Genomic DNA, 23,820 nt, shown 5'->3' on the forward strand with positions numbered 1-23,820 from the left:
GCACACACGGGTGTTCTAGTATTACTAGAGATAGTAACAGTTGTGTACAGTGTGTATGCAGTTACTGCACACATGGGGACTAGGGATAGTAACAGTTGTGTACAGTGTGTATGCAGTTACTGCACACACGGGTGTTCTAGTATTACTAGAGATAGTAACAGTTGTGTACAGTGTGTATGTTCTAGTATTACTGGAGATAGTAACAGTTGTGTACAGTGTGTATGCAGTTACTGCACACACAGGTGTTCTAGTATTACTAGAGATAGTAACAGTTGTGTACAGTGCGTATGCAGTTACTGCACACACGGGTACTAGAGATAGTAACAGTTGTGTACAGTGTGTATGCAGTTACTGAACACACGGGTGTTCTAGTATTACTAGAGATATTAACAGTGGTGTACAGTGTGTATGCAGTTACTGCACACACGGGTGTTCTAGTATTACTAGAGATAGTAACAGTTGTGTACAGTGTGTATGCAGTTACTGCACACACGGGTACTAGAGATAGTAACAGTTGTGTACACTGTGTATGCAGTTACTGAACACACGGGTGTTCTAGTGTTACTAGAGATATTAACAGTGGTGTACAGTGTGTATGCAGTTACTGCACACACGGGTGTTCTAGTATTACTAGAGATAGTAACAGTTGTGTACAGTGTGAGATATTAACAGTTGTGTACAGTGTGTATGCAGTTACTGCACACATGGGTGTTCTAGTATTACTAGAGATAGTAACAGTTGTGTACAGTCTGTATGCAGTTACTGCATACACACAGGTGTTCTAGTATTACTAGAGATAGTAACAGTTGTGTACAGTGCGTATGCAGTTACTGCACACACGGGTACTAGAGATAGTAACAGTTGTGTACAGTGTGTATGCAGTTACTGAACACACGGGTGTTCTGGTATTACTAGAGATAGTAACAGTTGTGTACAGTGTGTATGTAGTTACTGCACACACGGGTGTTCTAGTATTACTAGAGATAGTAACAGTTGTGTACAGTGTGTATGCAGTTACTGCACATACGGGGACTAGTGATAGTAACAGTTGTGTACAGTGTGTATGCAGTTACTGCACACACGGGTGTTCTAGTATTACTAGAGATAGTAACAGTTGTGTACAGTGTGTATGCAGTTACTGCACACACGGGGACTAGAGATAGTAACAGTTGTGTACAGTGCGTATGCAGTTACTGCACACACGGGTACTAGAGATAGTAACAGTTGTGTACAGTGTGTATGCAGTTACTGAACACACGGGTGTTCTAGTATTACTAGAGATAGTAACAGTTGTGTACAGTGTGTATGTAGTTACTGCACACACGGGTGTTCTAGTATTACTAGAGATAGTAACAGTTGTGTACAGTGTGTATGCAGTTACTGCACACACGGGTACTAGAGATAGTAACAGTTGTGTACAGTGTGTATGCAGTTACTGCACACACGGGTGTTCTAGTATTACTAGAGATATTAACAGTGGTGTACAGTGTGTATGCAGTTACTGCACACACGGGTGTTCTAGTATTACTAGAGATAGTAACAGTTGTGTACAGTGTGTATGTTCTAGTATTACTGGAGATAGTAACAGTTGTGTACAGTGTGTATGCAGTTACTGCACACACAGGTGTTCTAGTATTACTAGAGATAGTAACAGTTGTGTACAGTGCGTATGCAGTTACTGCACACACAGGTGTTCTAGTATTACTAGAGATAGTAACAGTTGTGTACAGTGTGTATGTAGTTACTGCACACACGGGTACTAGAGATAGTAACAGTTGTGTACAGTGTGTATGCAGTTACTGCATACACACAGGTGTTCTAGTATTACTAGAGATAGTAACAGTTGTGTACAGTGCGTATGCAGTTACTGCACACACGGGTACTAGAGATAGTAACAGTTGTGTACAGTGTGTATGCAGTTACTGAACACACGGGTGTTCTAGTATTACTAGAGATAGTAACAGTTGTGTACAGTGTGTATGTAGTTACTGCACACACGGGTGTTCTAGTATTACTAGAGATAGTAACAGTTGTGTACAGTGTGTATGCAGTTACTGCACACACGGGTACTAGAGATAGTAACAGTTGTGTACAGTGTGTATGCAGTTACTGCACACACGGGTGTTCTAGTATTACTAGAGATAGTAACAGTTGTGTACAGTGTGTATGCCATTTGTAGAAGTCATAAACTCTGACACGGTGTGAATGCTGGTGTAGTTGTGTCGAGTGTCGCTAGAGAGGTCACCCCTGCAGTTGTTTAACTCTTGTAGAATGTGAATGCTGATACGCTGCTCCTTGACTGAGGTGCCCCTCCGCCTCCTGTTGCGCCACAGCTCATATGTACAACATCTTGTATTTTAGGAGCAGAAGACACCAGACTGGAGAAGATCTCTCTTGGTCAGAGAAAGAGCACAGGAGGCAAACATGGGGGTTTAGGAAAATATAATGGAAAAAGTCAAAATTCATCCAGTAAAATGTACACACAGTAATTTCTTAAAACCATTTCCAGTTCCCAGCTGTCTATAGGGACAGCGACTATAGCTGGACTGGAGGCAGGTGAGCAAGGCTGGGGGAGGCGGACAGAGGAAAAAGGTGCAGCAGGCAGGGAATATGAGGGGCACATATTGGAGGCGAAAGAGGAAGGGAAAAGGTTAACTCTCTGGAGGGGAAATATAGTGGAAGGGGAAGGGATGTTGGAAGGAGTTCAGATACCAAGTATCATGGCAGAAAGCCTAGAGGCAGAGAGAGAGAAAAGGGACGGAGGCAGAGGAACAGAGAAAGGTGTGACAGTCAGTGACAGGAAAGGAGGAAGATAAGTGGGGCAAGGAGGCCAGAGGCAGAGAGGAGGAGAGGCAGGAAAGGAGGAGGCGGTCACAGAACATGCTGGGGACAGGAAGGGAAGAAGGGATGTGGAAAGAGGGGCAGGCAGCAGAGATGCCAAAGCACAAGGTAGAGAGGAGGAAATAAAAATAGAGAGCGGAGCAATGAAGAGAGGGGCAGAGAAAACAGGCACTGGTAGGAGGAAACGGTAAAAAAGAAAATGAGAGGAAAGGAAGGAAGGGTGTAGGAAAGAGGGACTGAGCGAGGAGAGACAGCAGGTAAGGAGGAGGAGAGAGAGGATTGGAGGAGGGAGACAGCAGCACAGGAAGGAGAGCAAGAGGTTCACAGGAAAATGTCCAGAGGGACATGTGGAGAAGGACACTAAAAGAAAAAGGACGTAAAGAAGAGAGACCTGAGACGGACATAGGAAGGTATAATTGTCAAAGAGCGTAATTGTGAATGGAGTACAGTGAAACGAGAGATGTACCTGGGCTGTATTTGTCAAACAGAGTAATAGTGACTAGAGTACATTGGAACAAGAGAAGTACCTGGGGTGTATTTGTTGAAGAGAGTAATAGTGACTAGAGTACATTGGAACAAGAGAAGTACCTGGGGTGTATTTGTTGAAGAGAGTAATAGTGACTAGAGTACAGTGAAACAGGGATACGTACCTAGGGTGTATTTGTCAAAGAGAGTAATTGTGGATGGAGTACAGTGGATCAGGAGAAGTACCTGAGGGTGTATTTGTCAAAGAGAGTAATTGTGGATGGAGTACAGTGGATCAGGAGAAGTACCTGGGGTGTATTAGTTGAAGAGAGTAATTGTGAATGGAGTACAGTGGATCAAGAGAAGTACCTGAGGGTGTATTAGTTGAAGAGAGTAATGGCGACTGGAGTACAGTGGATCAGAAGAAGTAGCTGGGGTGTATTTTTTGAGGAGAGTAATTGTGAATGGAGTAAAATGGATCAGAAGTACCTGAGGGTGTATTAGTCGAAGAGAGTGATTGTGAATGGAGTACAGTGGATCAGGAGAAGTACCTAAGGGTGTATTAGTCGAAGAGAGTGATTGTGGATGGAGTACAGTGGATCAGGAGAAGTACCTGAGGGTGTATTAGTCGAAGAGAATGATTGTGAATGGAGTACAGTGGATCAGGAGAAGTACCTGAGGGTGTATTAGTCGAAGAGAGTGATTGTGGATGGAGTACAGTGGATCCGGAGAAGTAGCTGGGGTGTATTAGTCGAAGAGAGTGATTGTGAATGGAGTACAGTGGATCCGGAGAAGTAGCTGGGGTGTATTAGTCGAAGAGAGTGATTGTGAATGGAGTACAGTGGATCAGGAGAAGTACCTGAGGGTGTATTAGTCGAAGAGAGTGATTGTGGATGGAGTACAGTGGATCCGGAGAAGTAGCTGGGGTGTATTAGTCGAAGAGAGTGATTGTGAATGGAGTACAGTGGATCAGGAGAAGTACCTGAGGGTGTATTAGTCGAAGAGAGTGATTGTGGATGGAGTACAGTGGATCAGGAGAAGTACCTGAGGGTGTATTAGTCGAAGAGAGTGATTGTGGATGGAGTACAGTGGATCCGGAGAAGTAGCTGGGGTGTATTAGTCGAAGAGAGTGATTGTGAATGGAGTACAGTGGATCAGGAGAAGTACCTGAGGGTGTATTAGTCGAAGAGAGTGATTGTGGATGGAGTACAGTGGATCAGGAGAAGTAGCTGGGGTGTATTAGTCGAAGAGAGTGATTGTGAATGGAGTACAGTGGATCAGGAGAAGTACCTGAGGGTGTATTAGTCGAAGAGAGTGATTGTGGATGGAGTACAGTGGATCCGGAGAAGTAGCTGGGGTGTATTAGTCGAAGAGAGTGATTGTGAATGGAGTACAGTGGATCAGGAGAAGTACCTGAGGGTGTATTAGTCGAAGAGAGTGATTGTGAATGGAGTACAGTGGATCAGGAGAAGTACCTGAGGGTGTATTAGTCGAAGAGAGTGATTGTGGATGGAGTACAGTGGATCAGGAGAAGTACCTGAGGGTGTATTAGTCGAAGAGAGTGATTGTGAATGGAGTACAGTGGATCAGGAGAAGTACCTGAGGGTGTATTAGTCGAAGAGAGTGATTGTGGATGGAGTACAGTGGATCCGGAGAAGTAGCTGGGGTGTATTAGTCGAAGAGAGTGATTGTGAATGGAGTACAGTGGATCAGGAGAAGTACCTGAGGGTGTATTAGTCGAAGAGAGTGATTGTGGATGGAGTACAGTGGATCCGGAGAAGTAGCTGGGGTGTATTAGTCGAAGAGAGTGATTGTGAATGGAGTACAGTGGATCAGGAGAAGTACCTGAGGGTGTATTAGTCGAAGAGAGTGATTGTGAATGGAGTACAGTGGATCAGGAGAAGTACCTGAGGGTGTATTAGTCGAAGAGAGTGATTGTGGATGGAGTACAGTGGATCCGGAGAAGTAGCTGGGGTGTATTAGTCGAAGAGAGTGATTGTGAATGTAGTACAGTGGATCAGGAGAAGTACCTGAGGGTGTATTAGTCGAAGAGAGTGATTGTGGATGGAGTACAGTGGATCCGGAGAAGTAGATGGGGTGTATTAGTCGAAGAGAGTGATTGTGAATGGAGTACAGTGGATCAGGAGAAGTACCTGAGGGTGTATTAGTCGAAGAGAGTGATTGTGGATACAGTACAGTGGATCAGGAGAAGTACCTGAGGGTGTATTAGTCGAAGAGAGTGATTGTGGATGGAGTACAGTGGATCCGGAGAAGTAGCTGGGGTGTATTAGTCGAAGAGAGTGATTGTGAATGGAGTACAGTGGATCAGGAGAAGTACCTGAGGGTGTATTAGTCGAAGAGAGTGATTGTGGATGGAGTACAGTGGATCAGGAGAAGTAGCTGGGGTGTATTAGTCGAAGAGAGTGATTGTGAATGGAGTACAGTGGATCAGGAGAAGTACCTGAGGGTGTATTAGTCGAAGAGAGTGATTGTGGATGGAGTACAGTGGATCCGGAGAAGTAGCTGGGGTGTATTAGTCGAAGAGAGTGATTGTGGATGGAGTACAGTGGATCAGGAGAAGTACCTGAGGGTGTATTAGTCGAAGAGAGTGATTGTGGATGGAGTACAGTGGATCAGGAGAAGTACCTGAGGGTGTATTAGTCGAAGAGAGTGATTGTGGATGGAGTACAGTGGATCAGGAGAAGTACCTGAGGGTGTATTAGTCGAAGAGAGTGATTGTGGATGGAGTACAGTGGATCAGGAGAAGTACCTGGGGTGTATTTGGCGTTTCTCCCAGAGCTCGTGATGGTATTGCCAGGGAGAGGCCTTGGCCGAGCGTGTAACCTTGGGTAGGACTGGGCCTTGTCGCCTCCATAGGCTGTGTGAGGTTGTACTTTGCAATCATTAATGAAGGCTTCTTAACAGAGAACTGCACCGATGATGCTCTGTAGAAGCTCAGCAGCCTTTTCAGACGTTACTTCAACATGTAATTGATGTGAAGAGAGGCTTGTTGGACACAGTTCTAGCCCTGCCGATGGCAGCAGGTATTGAGTTATTAGGACAGTGTCAGGACTGGGAGGTCTGCATTACAAAGACATGGCAAAGGGCAGGCTTCATTTCTTAGTCCTAGTTTGGTAGAAGAAAAGTCAGCCTACCAGGGAAGTGTCTTTAAACTGTTTTGTGAAGTGAATTTGAGGCACCTGGGAACCAAATGGAAGTGTGGTGCTTTTTATACATCTAATTTTTATAACGAGATGATTGAATCCCAGTTCGACTTTCACTCTGTACCTGTACTAGCTTCGAAGAACTATTCATAGTCAAACACTCACAATTATATTAGCAATTTGCAAAGATTTGTAAATATTCTTGTTTCCTTGAATTCTATTACTTGAAAGAATTAGAGGTCCCAGAAATGTGTTTGTTGATGGGCGGGTTCGGCTTGGAGCCTTTACATAAAAACAAGGAGCTCATTGTAGATACAAAGTACTGTAATTATGTTAATGAAAAGTCCGATAGAACATGTCCTCTGTTACTCAGCCGTCCACAGGCAGGATCCCCAGGGTGTCTCGATGTAGCTCCGCTTTCAGAAAGTGTGACACTGATTCAGAGCAAGCGTCAGTCGATTTTAGAAAGTCTCTGCACAATGTTGAAACTCTGCTAGCCGGTGGAATTTTTAGGAGGGTATAATAGATTGATGGTGTGTTTTATATTGTGTGGGCATTGATTTGTGTAGGAAATAAGAGAAAACAAGGACGGCAGGGAGGGGGGGGCGGGCCTGAGGGAGGAGGATGGAGTGAGAAAAGAAGACGAGACACCGGTGTGTGAGAGGAGAGAGGGTCAGTGAGAAGAAGATGGGGGAAAGGATGGAGACAGGAGATGGGCAGCAGAAGGGAAAAGGGTTAAAGGAAGGAAGGGGAAGCAGAGGGTGAGGAGGAAGGAAGAAAGGGAACGAGAAGGACAGGAACAAGGCATGAGGTGGCAGAATCTGGGAAAGAAATGGGAGGGAATGAAGAACGGACCGAGGGAGAGACGGGAAAGACAGGGAGAGGTGGGAAAGGGCAATGAGTGACCATGGAAGGACAGGGGAATATGATGGGCAGGTTGGGCGGAGAGAGGGATGAGGACCAGAAGGAAGGGCAAAGGAAATAAGCAAGATGGGCAGGGGCAGAAGTGATGGAGGGAGAGGTGGAAGACAGGAAGTCTAGACAGATGTACTACGGAGGGCAGATCAAGAGTGACGAAGGAAGGAGAGATTACAGAGCAGGGACAGAGGAGAGGAAGGCAGTCAGTCCAAATGAAGGAGCCCGAATGGCAGAGTAGAGAACATAGAGGGATGGAAGCATGGGGGACTGGTGTGACGAGGGGGGTGAGGGGCAGGCACGACAGGCCTAGAGTTGAGAGAGTGAGGTGGAGGGAACAGCCAGGGAGGCTAGAAGCAGTGGGGACTTATTGAGGGATACACAGGAAGGACTTACAGTGGCAGGCGGTAGACAAACTGCAAGGACCGATTCAAAGGGACAGAGGATTCTCTCTACCTCTCACTCACATTCATGATCCAGGCCCCAGGGGCACCCACAGAGATCTACATGGCAGCTCCTCACCAAGCAGCGCAGGCCCACCAGAGGTTCAGTGCACACACAAAGCTTCTGCACATTGCGCACTCCCTTCCGAGCCTGTGCAAACTGAAGGTCCCGAGTGGTTTGTGCGAACAGAACATCTGCTCAATGCAACTGCAGTGTCCATCCTGCGTTGGTGCCATCGTAGTATCCGCTTGGGGTCTGTGCAAGCGAAGTGTCTGCTTGGGGTCTGTTTAAGCGAAGTGTCTGCTCGGGGTCTGTGCAAGCGCAGTGTCCACTCGAGGTCTGTGCAAGCGAACTGTCTGGTCGGGGTCTGTGCAAGCGAAGTGTTCGCTCGAGGTCTGTGCAAGCGAAGTGTTCGCTCGAGGTCTGTGCAAGCGAAGTGTCAGCTCGATGTCTGTGCAAGCGAAGTGTCCGCTCGAGGTCTGTGCAAGCTAAGTGTCCGCTCGAGGTCTGTGCAAGCGAAGTGTCCGCTCCGGGTCCGTGCAAGCGAGGGTCCGCTCCGGGTCTGTGCAAGCGAAGCGTCCACTTGGGGTCTGTGCAAGCAAAGTGTCCACTCGGGGTCTTTGCAAGCACAGTGTTTGCTCGAGGTCTGTGCAAGCGAAGTTTCCCTTCATGGTCTGTGCAAGCGAAGTGTCCGCTCGAGGTATGTGCAAGCGAAGTGTCCGCTTGGAGTCTGTGCAAGCAAATTGTCTGCTCGGGGTACGTGCAAGTGAAGCGTCCCCTCGGGTTCCGTGCAAGCAAAGCGTCCGCTCGAGGTCCGTGCAAGTGAAGGGTCCGCTCGGGGTCTGTGCAAGTGAAGGGTCCGCTCGGGGTCCGTGCAAGCGAAGCGTCCGCTCGGGGTCCGTGCAAGCGAAGCGTCCGCTCGAGGTCTGTGCAAGCGAAGCATTCGCTCGAGTTCTGTGCAAGCAAAGTGTTTGCATGAGGTCTGTGCAAGCGAAGTGTCCGCTCTGGGTCCGTGCAAGTGAAGCATCCTCTCGGGGTTTGTGCAAGCGAAGCGTCCACTCGGGGTCTTTGCAAGCGCAGTGTTCGCTTGAGGTCTGTGCAAGCGAAGTGTTTGAATGAGGTCTGTGCAAGGGAAGTGTTTGCATGAGGTCTGTGCAAGGGAAGTGTTTGCATGAGGTCTGTGCAAGCGAAGTGTCCGCTCTGGGTCCGTGCAAGTGAAGCATCCTCTCGGGGTCTGTGCAAGCGAAGCATCCACTCGGGGTCTGTGCAAGCGAAGCGTCCACTCGGGGTCTGTGCAAGCGAAGCGTCCACTCGGGGTCTGTGCAAGCGAGGCGTCCACTCGAGGTCTGTGCAAACAATGTCCACTCTGTACCACTGCAAAAGGAGTAGGTCTGTGCAACCAATATCTCCGAGTCAAAGGTCTGCACAAACATTGTCCACTCTGTAGTGGTACAAGCTGAATGTCCACTCCGTGAATATACAAAGGAAGGGTCGATGGTCACCATGTCCACTCTGCGCCAGTGGAAACGAGGCGTCTGCACAAGCATTGCCCACTCTGTACTGATGCAAGCAAAATATCCAATCTGTGTAGATGCAAAGGAAGGGTATTTTCATGGTCTGTGCAATCACTGTCCCCTCTGCACCAGTGCAAATGGAGTTTCCACTTTGTGAAAATACAAAGTGCCTGCTCAGTCTGTGCAAAGAAAGGCCTATCATTTGTAACGTTTTGCATGGGCAGGGGTATGATACAAGGATAGCATCAATTTACCTACCTTTTACATTTTGTAAGGCCTGCATGCTTAGCGCTGCATTGCATTGTGGCATGCAGCCGCCTGAGCAAACTTAATTAAATGTGGCCCAGTGTATTCCCCCCTAAGCCACTGCAGAAGGAGAGTCTGTGTTCGGGTAAAGTGGGAAGATTTGCCAGAGTTCTGGAAATCAATACCAGAGAAGGCTTTTGGCAGTAAAAGATAGGAACCATCTTAAGAGAACACAGACAACAAACGGGGTTTAACTCCTGAGTTAGATCGAGAAAGAAAAGTCCCGGTGCCCTCCTGAAGGTCTAGGGCCATCAATACAGTGGATGAGAACTGGAGGGAGAAGTGGAAGGAAGAATGTGCACAAATAACTTGAGTGAGGCCACGAACTGTACATTGATGTACATGTAACCTTTTCCAGAACAGGCAGCTGTGAGAAGATGATTGACTGGGAATACTTGATCCTGAGGTGATGAATGGACCAGGCACAGCGTACTTGTGCAGTTGCAGATTCTTTTAGATACGCTGTTGATCTGTGAAGGGCAGGATGGAAGCCATTGCTGCCTGGACTTCTTGATGGTGCAGAGATGAAAGGAGCTTGTTTTAATGACATCTAAATCTGGTGAGCCTCGATCAGTTGTCTGTCCACTTCAAAGGTGAAGACTTTGAAGATCAGAGTAAGGGAGCCTTCACGGAGCTGGCAGCGCGATATCAGCAGGCCCGACAGAGATTTGGCCTCCAACCACCACGCTTTCGGTCTTCTTAGTGGAAATCTTCTAGTATTCAATCGCTCCTTCTAGCTAGTCCCTAGGAGGAGGGCCAAATCCTGACCTAAGATTGAGTGTCTTCAGAAGTACTCGAAGAGCGCAACCTGTTGTATACATGTGGTGAAGAATAATGTAGGCACAGCAGCTCCTTGAAGCACACCGCAAGACTCCTGTCCTAAGAGGGGTAGGCTGCACTGAAAGGTTGTGAGATGCAACTACCAAAGTTCGGTTAGACAAAGATTTAACGCACCACAAGACACCATGGAAACTAAAATGGTGAAACCTTCTCAGAATTGAGGAGCCGACATTGTTGAAGAGCAGTCACACTGTTGCTGTAAATCTTTGCTCTGATGTCATCCGTGAGAGGGGTGTTTACTGATTCTGCACCCAGGCATGGTGCGCAGCAGCTGGAGCAGGAGATGGCAGACTGGTGTATAAGTTTGTAATTGAGTGATGACAGCATGGTCTTACATTGCTGAGGGGCACCGTAAGATAGGCACCAGTTCATAGTTTGTGAAGTCGGTAAGGTCAGCTGGGAGCTCCACAGTGTCACCACTACTTGTACAGCACTGAGTGCCAGGAGACTGTGACTTCTTTGTCCTTCCAAAAGAGCCTCCAAAACCATAGGAACCAGCACAAGACCTTGAAAGAGAGGCCAGACAAGCAGCACCACCTGGAGACCCTGTAAAGACCTTGAGGACCAGATCTGGTGGGAAAATAAAGATGAAACTCTCAGGTTGCAGAGGATCGTACCTCAAGGGGCAGATGGGGGTGTGGCAGCGCCCTCTTTAGTGTCAGTGTTGTCCACTGACCTCTTATGGAGTTCAGAACAGATTGAATGCATGTGAGAACCTGGGGTCAAGGTTCACAGGTAAGGAAAATACTTCATGGATGTAAACTAGAGTACCACATTTGCACATTTTCTTGGGATGGCCAGAAGAAGGTCCCTTTCCCTGCATTATGAACTGTTGCCACTAAAAGCTAGAAGGATAGGGATCAAATAGAGACACTTCCGGAATTGCAGCCGCTGGGTAGGTCTACAGCGTGAGACAGCGTCATACGAATACGACGTTAGTCTAAAGGTCCGCTGTATCCTAAGGAGCCTAATCCCTAATGAGGGAGGGTTCCCCTACATAGACTATAGATTATGATAGCCTTTTATGTAACCAGTCCTTCCTTTTGCTTCCCTGATATGATTTAGGTGTATATTGAAAGCTTAGGAGTCTTAGTTTTACGGTCCTGACGAAGCGCAACATGATCTGTAGAGACACCCAGGGCACGAAACATGTTGACCGTGTTCATCAGCAACAGGGATAGTTTCCCTGGTTAGTCTGTTGTTGGTTGCAGAGTGGTGGAACCTCACTCCTTTCCCACTCCCCCTTGTTTTCAATGTTGACCTAGAGTCTCTATACCAATTAAATGAGTTGTTTGGAGACTTCAGAGCTAATTTTAATCTTCTCTTTGTTCTCCAGCTTTCTTTTGAGGGTAGGCGTGAATATACTCCTACTACTACCACAGCATATTCTTTTGATTCTAAAAGATCTCTGGCAAAGTGCCCCTCTGTGGGACCCGTCAGGCATTGCAGCCCCGGCCTGACAAGGAGCTGGCCCTATGATGAAGCATGACATCCACGGGATGTGAGGGCCCTTGCTTCTAATAGAAGTGCCTCTTCTTGAGCTTGTGCACCTTTCTATAGGAACAGGGTACTCTCTTTGTATAATCAAATAGAGACAGACAGGGAGAGAGAAAGTTGAACTGGGAAGCGACAGGTGGGGCAAAAAGAAAGAGGCAGAAAAAGAGCATGGAAGATATAGACTGCTCAGTGAAGAGAGACAAATGAGAGGTACAGGGAGAGATGAAGACAAAGCAACAGAGAAAGATAAGACGCCAAAGGGACATAAACTTGTAGTGGAGAAAGTACAGAGTGTGGAAGAGGGGGGCCGAGGCAGGAGGGACTAGGAGGGAATCACTGAAGGAGTGGCAGAAGCAGGAGGATCAGTAGATGTAGGGTCAGAGGCAGGAGGATCAGTAGATGTAGGGCCAGAGGCAGGAGGATCAGTAGATGTAGGGACAGAGGCAGGAGGATCAGTAGATGTAGGGCCTGAGGCAGGAGGATCAGTAGAAGTCGGGCCAGAGGCAGGAGGATCAGTAGAAGTCGGGCAGAGGATCAGTAGATGTAGGGTCAGAGGCAGGGGGATCAGTAGATGTAGGGTCAGGGGTAGGAGGATCAGTAGATGTAGGATCAGAGGAAATGGACAGAGGCTGGAAGAATGAGGGACATAAAAAGAAGCGAGTGAGGCAGCTGGTACAGAGGCAGGAGGGTCAGTAGATGTAGGGTCAAAGGCAGGAGGATCAGTAAATGTAGGGCCAGAGGCAGGAGGATCAGTAGATGTAGGGTCAGAGGCATAAGGATCAATAGCTGTAGGGCCAGAGGTAGGAGGATCAGTAGATGTAGGGTCAGAGGCAGGATGATCAGTAGATGTAGGATCAGAGGAAATGGACAGAGGCTGGAAGGATGAGGGACATAAAAAGAAGCGAGTGAGGCAGCTGGTACAGAGGCAGGAGGATCAGATGTGGGGTCAAAGGCAGGAGGATCAGTAGATGTAGGGCCAGAGGCAGGAGGATCAGTAGATGTATGGCCAGAGGCAGGAGGATCAGTAGATGCAGGGCCAGAGGATCAGTAGATGTAGGGTCAGAGGCAGGGGGGGTCAGTAGATGTAGGGCTAGAGGCAGGATGATCAGTAGATGTAGGGTAAGAAGCAGGAGGATCAGTAGATGTAGGGTCAGAGGCAGATGGATCAGTTGTTGTAGGGTTAGAGGCAGGAGGATCAGTAGATGTAGGGTCAGAGGCAGAAGGATCAGTAGCTGTAGGGCCAGAGGCAGGAGGATCAGTAGATGTAGGGTCAGAGGCAGGATGATCAGTAGGTGTAGGATCAGAGGAAATGGACAGAGGCTGGAAGGATGAGGGACATAAAAAGAAGCAAGTGAGGCAGCTGGTACAGAGGCAGGAGGGTCAGATGTGGGGTCAAAGGCAGGAGGATCAGTAGATGTAGGGCCAGAGGCAGGAGGATCAGTAGATGTAGGGTCAGAGGCAGGAGGATCAGTAGATGTATGGCCAGAGGCAGGAGGATCAGTAGATGTAGGGCCAGAGGATCAGTAGATGTAGGGTCAGAGGCAGGGGGATCAGTAGATGTAGGGTCAGAGGTAGGAGGATCAGTAGATGTAGGGCTAGAGGCAGAAGGATCAGTAGATGTAGGGCTAGAGGCAGGAGGATCATTAGATGTAGGGTCAAAGGCTGGAGGATCAGTAGATGTAGGGCTAGAGGCAGGAGGATCAGTAGATGTGGGGTCAGAGGCAGGAGGATCAGTAGATGTAGGGCTAGAGGCAGGAGGATCAGTAGATGTAGGGCCAGAGGCAGGAGGATCGGTAGATGTAGGGCCAGAGGCAGGAGGATCAGTAGATGTAGGGTCAGAGGCAGGGGGATCAGTAGATGTAGGATCAGAGAAAGTGGACAGAGGCTGGAAGGATGAGGGACATAAAAAGAAGCGAGTGAGGCAGCTGGTACAGAGGCAGGAGGGTCAGTAGATGTAGGGTCAGAGGCAGGAGAATCAGTAGATGTAGGGCTAGGGGCAGGAGGATCAGTAGATGTAGGGCCAGAGGCAGGAGGATCAGTAGATGTAGGGCCAGTGGCAGGAGGATGAGTAGATGTAGGGTCAGAGGCAGGAGGATCAGTAGATGTAGGGTCAGAGGCTGGAGGCAGGAGGATCAGTAGATGTAGGGTCAGAGGCAGGGGGATCAGTAGATGTAGGGTCAGAGGCAGAAGGATCAGTAGATGTAGGGTCAGAGGCAGGAGGATCAGTAGATGCAGGATCAGAGAAAGTGGACAGAGGCTGGAAGGATGAGGGACAAAAAGAAGCGAGTGAGGCAGCTGGTACAGAGGCAGGAGGGTCAGTAGATGTAGGGTCAGACGCAGGAGGATCAGTAGATGTAGGGCTAGGGGCAGGAGGATCAGTAGATGTAGGGCCAGAGGCAGGAGGATGAGTAGATGTAGGGCCAGTGGCAGGAGGATGAGTAGATGTAGGGTCAGAGGCAGGAGGATCAGTAGATGTAGGGCTAGGGGCAGGAGGATCAGTAGATGTAGGGCTAGAGGCAGGAGGATCAGTAGATGTAGGGCCAGTGGCAGGAGGATGAGTAGATGTAGGGTCAGAGGCAGGAGGATCAGTAGATGTAGGGTAAGAGGCAGGAGGATCAGTAGATGTAGGGCCAAAGGATCAGTAGATGTAGGGTCAGAGGCAGGAGGATCAGTAGATGTAGGGTCAGAGGCAGAAGGATCAGTAGATGTGGGGTCAGAGGCAGGAGGATCAGTAGGTGTAGGGTCAGAGGATCAGTAGATGTAGGGCTAAAGGCAGAAGGATCAGTAGATGTAGGGCTAGAGGCAGGAGGATCAGTAGATGTAGGGTCCGTGGCAGGAGGATCAGTAGATGTGGGTTCAGAGATGGGAGGATCAGTAGATGTAAGTTCAGAGGCAGGGGGATCAGTACATGTAGGGTCAGAGGCAGGAGGATCAGTAGATGTAGGGTCAGAGGCAGGAGGATCAGTAGATGTAGGGTCAGAGGCAGGAGGATCAGTAGATGTAGGTTCAGAGGTAGAAGGATCAGTATAGGGTCAGAGGCAGGGGGATCAGTAGATGTAGGGTCAGAGGCAGGAGGATCAGTAGATATAGGGTCAGAGGCAGGAGTATCAATAGATGTAGGGTCAGAGGCAGAAGGATCAGTAGATGTAGGGTCAGAGGCAGGAGTATCAATAGATGTAGGGTCAGAGGCAGAAGGATCAGTAGATGGAGGGTCGGAGGCAGGAGGATCAGTAGATGGAGGGTCAGAGGAAGGAAAGTCAGGAAGTGAAAGGGACATAAAAGGAGGGGACTGAGAGGAAGAAGAGGCCATAGAGACAAGGACACAGGAAGAAGGGACTGAGGCAGGAGGGTGGATGGAGAGGGTCTGAGGATGGAGGAATGAGCACCAGTTGGAGGAGCGCTGTAGAAAGGAGGGACAGAAAAGGGGTCACAGTTGCAATGATCAGGTCTTGTACTGAAGTCTTTAAACCGCTAAGTTGATTTCTTTTTTTTCCAAACAAAGTCCAAGAGAATAGTTCCCTTCAGCCTACAAGGGCGCCTTGGGTCCCACTGGGTGCCCTGTGCTCTTGGGGTCCCCTGCAGCCATGTGAAGGACAGTGCCTCTAGGGTGCCCCTGCCCTTGTGACGATCCATGTGGTACCGGGTCCCCTCCAGCCTCGCTTATCCTCAGATCCCCAGAAGGGTCCTCAGGGCTTGTATATGGCTATACATGTTGCAGTATATAGATGAAGGTTGTGCCTGAAGCAGTATTTTGAACATTGGTATGTGAGCCATTCTGTTCATAAGTCTGTATGTGTACAGCTGACCACAAGAATATTAATGCAGGATTGAAACCCCTCCACACCCACTCCCAGGTGAGCAGCCTCCTCCCAGGAAAGAAACTATAAAGTACTGGGGGACACAAGTCTCTCCAGCCACAAGATGAGATGTCAGAGCCCAGGCGAGCAGCTGCTTCACAGAACATTAAAGAAAGTTTGAGGAGCACTCCTTACAGACCTCCACATACCCCGTGAGCAGCTGCTTCACAGAACATTAAAGAAAGTTTGAGAAGCACTCCTTACAGACCTCCACATACCCCAGTGAGCAGCTGCTTCACAGAACATTACAGAAAGTTTGAGGAGCACTCCTTACAGACCTCCACATACCCCAGTGAGCAGCTGCTCCCACCACAGCCCAAGTGAGCAAGATCTCATGTGAGCAGCCAAACCGCCTGAACAGCCACCACTGAGGATGGGGAGGAGGGAAGGCCATGCCTTTCCTCCAGGGGTACAAGTCTCGGTGCAGTACTTTAGTGCAGTAAAGTCATTAGGCTCATTGTATATACTTGTGCAGATGGGCCCGACCTTGGCTCTGCACTCTTCTCACAGCTGCACCTTCGCACATCAAGCCCCAATCTGGAACCCAGCAGCTGAAGCTCTTCACATCTCCTATTGGCGTTTGAGGGTCCCATGCAGTTTTAGCAAGAAGGAAAAAAGTGTCTAGTGAACACAGGTGGCAGCTATTTTCTTCAAAGTGCAGGAAGCAGAGAGCATTGGTGTCTGGTGGACGTGGGGTTACGCAGCTCCTCACGAAGCAAAAGGTGGCATGGTACATGACCTGATGTCCCTCACAAATTGAAATGTGGCATAGTTTGTGACCTGGCATTTCGCAGTTCCTCACGAAGCGAAATGTGGCATAGTTCGTGACCTGGCGTTACACAGTCCCTCACAAAGGAAAATGTGGCATTATTCGTGACCTGGCATTACGCACTCCCTCACAAAGCGAAATGTGGCATAGTTTGTGGCCTGGCATTACGCAGTCCCTCACAAAGCGAAATGTGGCATAGTTCGTAGCTTGGCATTACGCAGTCCCTCACAAAGCAAAAAGTGACACAGTATGTGGCCCGAGTTTATTGATTCCTCTTAACTCATGCAACCACTTGGGCTTTTACACATCTCAAAATCCGCTTGGCACAATTAGAAAAGAATTGTAGTGGGTAGGCTTGAGCCCTGGCTGTCATCAACAGTCCAGGAGCTCCAGAAGTGCTCCAGAGTGGACAGGCACACTGGGGAAAGGAACCAAGAGTAACTCAGAGGCCCCTTTCCTCCAATCACCTCCTAGAAGTTAGTGCCTGACTTTACTTTGCAAAACAATGTTTGGCTTATAGAAGGAGGAGTCTTATCCCATTCTTAGTTTGCGATGCCCCTATCAACTATAGATTTCAGTGTCACTCAGCATGCAGTTTTTCCACTGGTTTTTCACTCACTGCCTGGGCCAGAATAGGGCTTGGGGTGTAGTTGAAGGGAGTCACCCGCATGGCCTTGCTGGGGGAGCTGTGTCTGCTGGGCAGAAAGTTCCCCAGGGTGCTAGAGGGGCTTTCATGGGCAAAGGCGATGGCTGGGACACTCTTAGTTTGATCTCTGCCATAGAATGGGACACCTTGGATAACACTGGAGCCCACATGCCGGTTGAATGCTCTTTCTGCCTCGCAGTGGGATTGGACCTGTACATTCTCCAGGGTAGGTGATGTACTAGAATTGGTTTTAGAAATGGCAATGTCCTCTGTCTGTACCACGGCATCGCTGGTCTTCCTCTGGACCTCGGCAAGAGAAAGTGAGGCATCGTCCTCTACCAAGCTCTCCACGAGGGGGAGCGCTGAGGAGGGAAGGGTACTCTTCAAAATCTGTGGAATGTCTTCATCTCTGATCCGTTTCCAGGTGCCCTTTCTTAGTGCCATTGGCTGGCCCTGATCCTGGCCATCTGGCTCAGTTCTCTGTGGTTGTAGGCGGCTTGGCCTTTCCTCACTTCTGCTCTTCCCGCAGGACTCCGAGCAGGAGGACAGGTTAGAAGCAGGACTACTGGACCTTCGGCTGATGTTGATCTGAGGAGAAGAGTAATGTCTTTTGAAAGTCTCTGCTTGGGAGAAGCTGGATTTTATGGGTAGCCTAGATGGGCTCTCTGAGCTTGTCCTCCTAGGGGGCCTCTCCCCTCGGTGAGTCTTGACAAGTGGCATTGCCTTGGCCACTGGTGGCGTCTGACTGCGTCCAGTGGGTGTCTGTACTTTGAGCTCCTCACACCTGGAGGAGCATAGGAATACTGCTGGCAGCTTAGACTGTACCGTCCTCCGGGGTGATCCCCTTTGTGCTAAGGGGGACCGGGACCCTGGAGTGGAGCCATCTGATCTGTGGTGCATGAGCAGGTTGGAAGATTCTTTGATGAATGTCAGCTGCCTCAAGAACCCAGACCTGTCTGACTCGCTGCTGCTCGACCTCGCGGATGACATCCTCATCAAGTTGAGCCTGTTGGCCTGGAATGACCGTGGCCCACCTAGGCCTTGCCTGATATCATTCACAGACCCTGCATTGGCCGCAGTCATCGCCCTTACAGGGATACCTCTGGGGACTGGCTTTTGCATGAAGGGGATCCGAACAGGAGACTTCTGCGTCTTGTTGTTGGGAGATGATGACTTGCTTGTTGGTTTTGAATTTGGAACCGGCTGACTCAGAGCGGTCTGTGTCCTTTGACCTACCAGCTGTTTATTAGTTGACTGTGAAGGAGATGGCAGTTTCTTCTGCGGTTGCCGACGTGGGGTAGAGTTCCTTGAAGACCCTGAGGAGGGTCCTGCAGGCATTCTTGCTGGAGGGGTGGCACTTCTTTTGGGTAAGCTGAGGTCAGTTATATCTGCTGATGCTGCTGGTCTGTGTAAGCTCCGAGACCTAGGTTGAATCTGGGAGGAACACTTGGGGGTGGCAATAACTTTCTCACCCACCTTCTTTGTGGTAGATGAAGACGTGGGAGAAGATTTGTCCGCACTTGGTATGTAGATAACAGTTCTGCCTCTAAAAACCACTGGGGTGTTAGAACTGGCCTTCTGTGGACCACCTGGTGCACAGGATTTGTTTATCTTGCCTGTCGTCTGTCTCAACTCTTGCAATTTCTTTCTATCTTGCAGTGACCTAGTACGATCTTTCTTTACAACAGAGATTCCATCTTTCCTTTGGTGGTTGTTTGGTTTCCTTTCAAGAGAATGCTGCAGCGTGGAACCCATGGACATTCCAGACACGAAGGACAAGATGGAATCTGACTCAGAAGAATGCTCCTTGGACAGAGAAGCAGATGCCTGATGCAACCAGGTCACAATGGAGTCGGCTCCCTCCTGAATTGCCTTCCACTGCACGCTGTCCAGATCGGATGCTCTGTCGGACAGTGTGTCCTCTTCCGGCTCGGGCTCACCCTTGCGTGCACACTCCTTGACAGCCTTCTGACTCAGGCTGGTGCTGCTATGCTGCTTCTGCTTGCGCTCTGCATTTCTCCTCCTGGCTGAATGCCTCCTCTTCTTCAGTACTGTGGAGCTGTTGTATTCAGGGAGCACCTTTTCTCCAGAGTTTCGACCAAATGAACCGTTGGAGTATTGCCCACCTTTGGCCCTGGAGCCTGCTGTGTCATGCATTCTGGCAGTAGCTGTCTGCCTTTTCATTTTGGCCTGAAGCTTGGATTTTTCCAAGGTTTCGTGGCCATCGAGGTCACTTGAGGAGCTTGTTGAAGAACTAAGAGAGTAGCAGGGTGGTGTTTCATCTATGATTAAGTTGTTCTGCAGCTTTGCGGCTGAGATTTTGTTTTTTGGACGGGAAGGTTGTCTAAGTGTTTGGGCAGCTTCCTTCTTGTCCGGGCAAGTATTTCGACTGGGTTTTCTCTGAGCTTTGATGGGTTCTTTCCTCTTTCTGGGTGAATCCCTTGTTACCTTGAGCAAATCATCAGAGTCATTTTCGTAGAAGCAATAAACAGCTTCTTCCGTTGGTGTTGTGTGGCATATGGACTGAAATACACGGTTGCCATGAGGGTGGTCTTCGGTTGCTTGGGGGCCACCATCTTGTTGTACTCCAGTACTGTGTCTTATGAGGTTTAGATCCAAGTGAGGACCACGCTTGAGTGGTGGTGCACGCTGGCTGCTTCTGACATCCCTGGTATGAGTGGTCCTCCCGTGGGTGGCAGAACTGGTGTCCCCTTTGTGCCTTTGCATGCTGTGTCCCTTGGCTGCAGTGACAGCTTTGGGCCCTTTGTTTGTTGGAACAGATGCGTTTCTGTGGGAAGTAAGATGATGTCTTGTTCCTTGGTGAACTGCTGATGGACCACTGTTATCCCTGTCTGTTCTTGATCTTGGATGGGGCCCAGGGCCCGACTCACCTTTCAGAGGGTACTGTAGGGTTTCATCGCTGAGGGAAGTTCCACTGGAGAAATTAACTGGCGTTCCCTCTGCTGAGTCTGTGATGGAGGAGTCATCATTACAAAGTTCCTTCTCTGGGCGCATGGCTCTTGGTCCCCCTAGCTGGGCGTTGGCAGGCACCAGCATATAAACTGGCAAGTGGAGAGGCTTTTTAGTCTGAGTGTTCGAGGGCTGGCCAGGCAGGCTGGTTAGCAGTGAGGTCTTTATTCTCTGGAGCCGGGCAGGCATAGCAGAGCTGATGCACTCTTTCAGAATATCAGTATCCTCAGAATACAACTCATGCCTCTCAGTTCGTCTTAATACATCCCCAGTCCGGTCCTCCCTCCCGTCCTCCCTTTTCTCATGGGCCACAAAGTTCAGATGCCCTCTCTCTGGGAACGGAGGAATTAGCTTTAGCTCCACATCTTTCTGGATATAGTGCTCATGGAGCGGGAGAGCGCTCAGGCTGGATGCACACGAGAAATTCTCAGTGGGTTTCTCCACGGTGAAGTAGATCATGGAATCGATATCTGGAGGGATGTGGAAACGTTCTTTGAAATCGGTGATCTCCATAAATTTTTTCACATTGTTCTCCCACTGTATATTGAATTGACTGGTCTCTCGTTCGGTGTGTCCACAGGGGTCAAAGCATGGGGTCTTGCTTCTGCTTGGGGGCATAGTCTGCCCAGGGCTATCAGGAAGCTCACTAGGGCTAACTGTTCCGCTTATCATACCGCTGCAGGGATCACTCTGGATCGAGCTTGCAATGGACGGACTCTCAAAACTCCCCAAGGAGCTGACTGAGCTGCAGCGACTCATGACAAGTGGAGTCTCTTGTATGTAGTTCTCTGATGAACTTGAGGGTGTCATGTCATCATTCCTGCACGGGGATGTTTCTCGTAAGAAAATCTTCTCCAGCTTTGGATAAGGTATAACGATTGGCTGGGAGCTTGTAGGAGTCCCGGTGGATCCTTCAGACAGGCCAGGCTCTTCTTTTGTGTTTTTCCTCTGTGTTCGAAAGTGGTGCCCCTCACCTCCCTCCACCTCATTTATGTCTAAGGAGGACTCGCTGTCCATCTCGTTCTCGCTGTCCATCTCGCGACCATCCAAGATATTGTCAGCAGAGGAGATCGAGGACAGGGAGCTGCACCTAGAGAAGCAGATGGGGGTGCCCTCGAGGGAGTATTTGTGGGGAGTCTCCTGTCCCATGCTGGCTGGTGTGACAGCGGGCAGTTTTTCAGGGACTACACTTAGATTTTCACACAGCTGTGAAGGCACGATGGGAAGCCACGCTTGCTTTCTGCCTGTTAGAGTTGGATAGTAACTTTTGCTGGAGTACCCTAACCCGGAAGCTAAGTTACTGGACGCCATGCTTTCCATTACAGGAACATGCTGATAAGACGGGGAAAGCTTGATGGTGTGAACTAGAGGTTCGACAGACATCTGATCGCTTCGATTTGTTTCCCATTGGGGTTCTTTCCCTCCAGAATCACAACTATTCCGAGAACTTGGGAAATAAACTATTTTCTTTGCTTGTTCGTAAACGTCTTTGAAATCAGCTTTCTCCTGTTCAGGGAGCTCCTTGTCTTGGGTTCGCGATGAGTCACTTTTCTCCATCTTGCTGTGCAGCGTGTGTTTAAGGTCCAATCTGCTGGGACGCTTCTGGTACTTCTCTAGCTCGTCCTTGTAGTCTAAGAAGGGCGCACGGGTGCAGGGCTTCATGTGCTCCTTGGTGCAGTAGCCGTCGCTTGTGCTCCCGCTGTTTAAGCTGTCGTTGGACAAGCTAGTATATGCAGTTTTCAGCCGAAGCAGGGTGTGAGCCCTGCTGAGACGTTCACGCTTTGCAAGCCCACTGGTGTCAGAGAGCCTGCACGGTGAGCAGGATTGGGCCCGGGCTTCGTTAATGTCATCAGAGCCATATTGCCAGTCAATGCAGTGGTCTTCTGAGCTGAGGCTGAAACTGTCATCTGAAGAAGTGTGCATGGTGGAGATATCCTCCACCAGTTTGTCTATCTTGGCCACAGTATTGGTGATTTTAGAGGCAAGTTTCTCCGCTGCAATGGAGACTTCATCCTCGGAAGAAGGATGCTTGTTTAGCTCCAGCTGCTTCTTGTTGTCATCTTTCTCAGGCTCAAGGGCTCTTCTCTGAGTGACAGCCCTAGGCAAGGCCTGACTCTGGAGGAAAGAGGAATTTAAGAACATGGACAACACAGAAGAGTTTCCTGTCTCAACTCCAGAGGAGGAGACGTTAGGCACCTCATCATCGTCAAAACAGCCCGAGTCAGAGGCATAATCTTTCACCAGGCTCTCCATGTGCCTGAGCGGCTTCTTCAGGACTTGGCCTTTCAAGCCCTGCTTCTCCAGGGTCTCAAAAGTCTCTGCAAGGTGTTTGGCATCGAGCTCGGCCTCCAGGGCCTTCTGTTTCCGCATGTAGAGAGAGGGCATGCAGGAGCCGGGGGAGATAACTGCAGCATCCTTGTACTTGAGGGGGCGGTGGGTGAGAAGGTTCCTGAGCGCGGCTGCGCTGCCCATGGCGATCATCTTGTGCTTGGAGTGGATGAGGTTGCGCAGCATGCTGACGCCTCCCAGGTCCCAGAGCAGCTCCTGGTCCGTGGGGCTGCGGGCGGACAGGTTCCACAGGGTTCCGCAGGCGTTACTCACGATGGTCAGGCTATGGGACTTCAGGTGCTGGAGCAGCGTCGGGAGGCAGTTGTGGTCCCGGAGAATTTGCCTGTAAAACATGAGACATGGTTTGTTACATTTCACCATGAGAGAGGTTGCAGGAGTATGCTTGCATTTGGGTGTCTGTTTTTCACTACATTAGATGTTACTGTCTACAACTAAACATTGAATGGCAAACAAGGTGCATTTCTTGGATTGTTCTAGCAAATTCCATCTGTTATTGTGCATTAAAAATAAAGGAAGGAGCAGCTCAGTAATAGGCCACTCTGCCTGCGATTTACCTCAGTGAATATTACTTATCACGATCCAGGTGAGGAAACTGATCTCTACGTTGACATGTCTGAAGATGCACCCGTAGGAGGGTGGCTCAATTTATGGTGTACACCTATGGTGTGGTGCCCTAAACTGCGTCCAGGCTACCCTTAGTGATAGTGAATAGGTGTCCAGATAGCAGAATCTCTCTAGGGGTAGCTGAAGCGAGCAGCTGAAGTGAGCAGCAAGGAGGCATGTAAAGTACGTGCCATACCACAGTAGTCAGACAGTAACTCACTCTCAAGAAAGAACCACACAAGTGTTGCAAAAATAAAGTATACTTTATTACAGCTGTAGGAAGCTGGCCTGGTGTGTGGTGAGAAGCTGGCCTGGTGTGTGGTGAGAAGCTGGCCTGGTGTGTGGTGAGCACCTACGGTGTTATCACCTTATACTAGCTCCAGGTATCCCCCATTAGTGAGGTGTAGACAGTGTCTAGGAAGCCAGGCTCTCAGCCAAGACTTATCCTGGAGACAGGCAAAGCTCATGCAATAACTCTTATCATCACACAGCACTTACACACATGAAAGAAAACACTCAGTGTTACAAAAATAAAGGTACTTCATTATAGTAACACAACACTAGAATACTTATAGGCAGTGCCCCACAAATGGAGGTAAGTACACACTAATTATAGACACAATAGCAACCAACAATGAGC

At 49.2% G+C, this 23,820-nt stretch overlaps 1 protein-coding gene across 3 annotated transcripts in view; it reads right to left on the reverse strand.

The window, feature by feature from the left end:
• Window positions 1-15,484: 15,484 nt before the first annotated feature.
• APC2 (APC regulator of WNT signaling pathway 2) overlaps window positions 15,485-23,820 on the reverse strand; it is a 557,471-nt gene continuing 549,135 nt past the window's right edge. For all 3 annotated transcript variants that reach the window (XM_069216408.1, XM_069216411.1, XM_069216410.1), the window contains one exon: window positions 15,485-22,899. In XM_069216408.1, coding sequence (XP_069072509.1) covers window positions 17,193-22,899 — 5,707 coding nt within the window. In that variant the 3' untranslated portion in view covers window positions 15,485-17,192. The remainder of the gene's footprint in view (window positions 22,900-23,820) is intronic.

The sequence above is a fragment of the Pleurodeles waltl genome, chromosome 12 (assembly GCF_031143425.1).
Source record: "Pleurodeles waltl isolate 20211129_DDA chromosome 12, aPleWal1.hap1.20221129, whole genome shotgun sequence".
Taxonomy (NCBI): Eukaryota; Metazoa; Chordata; class Amphibia; order Caudata; family Salamandridae; genus Pleurodeles; species Pleurodeles waltl.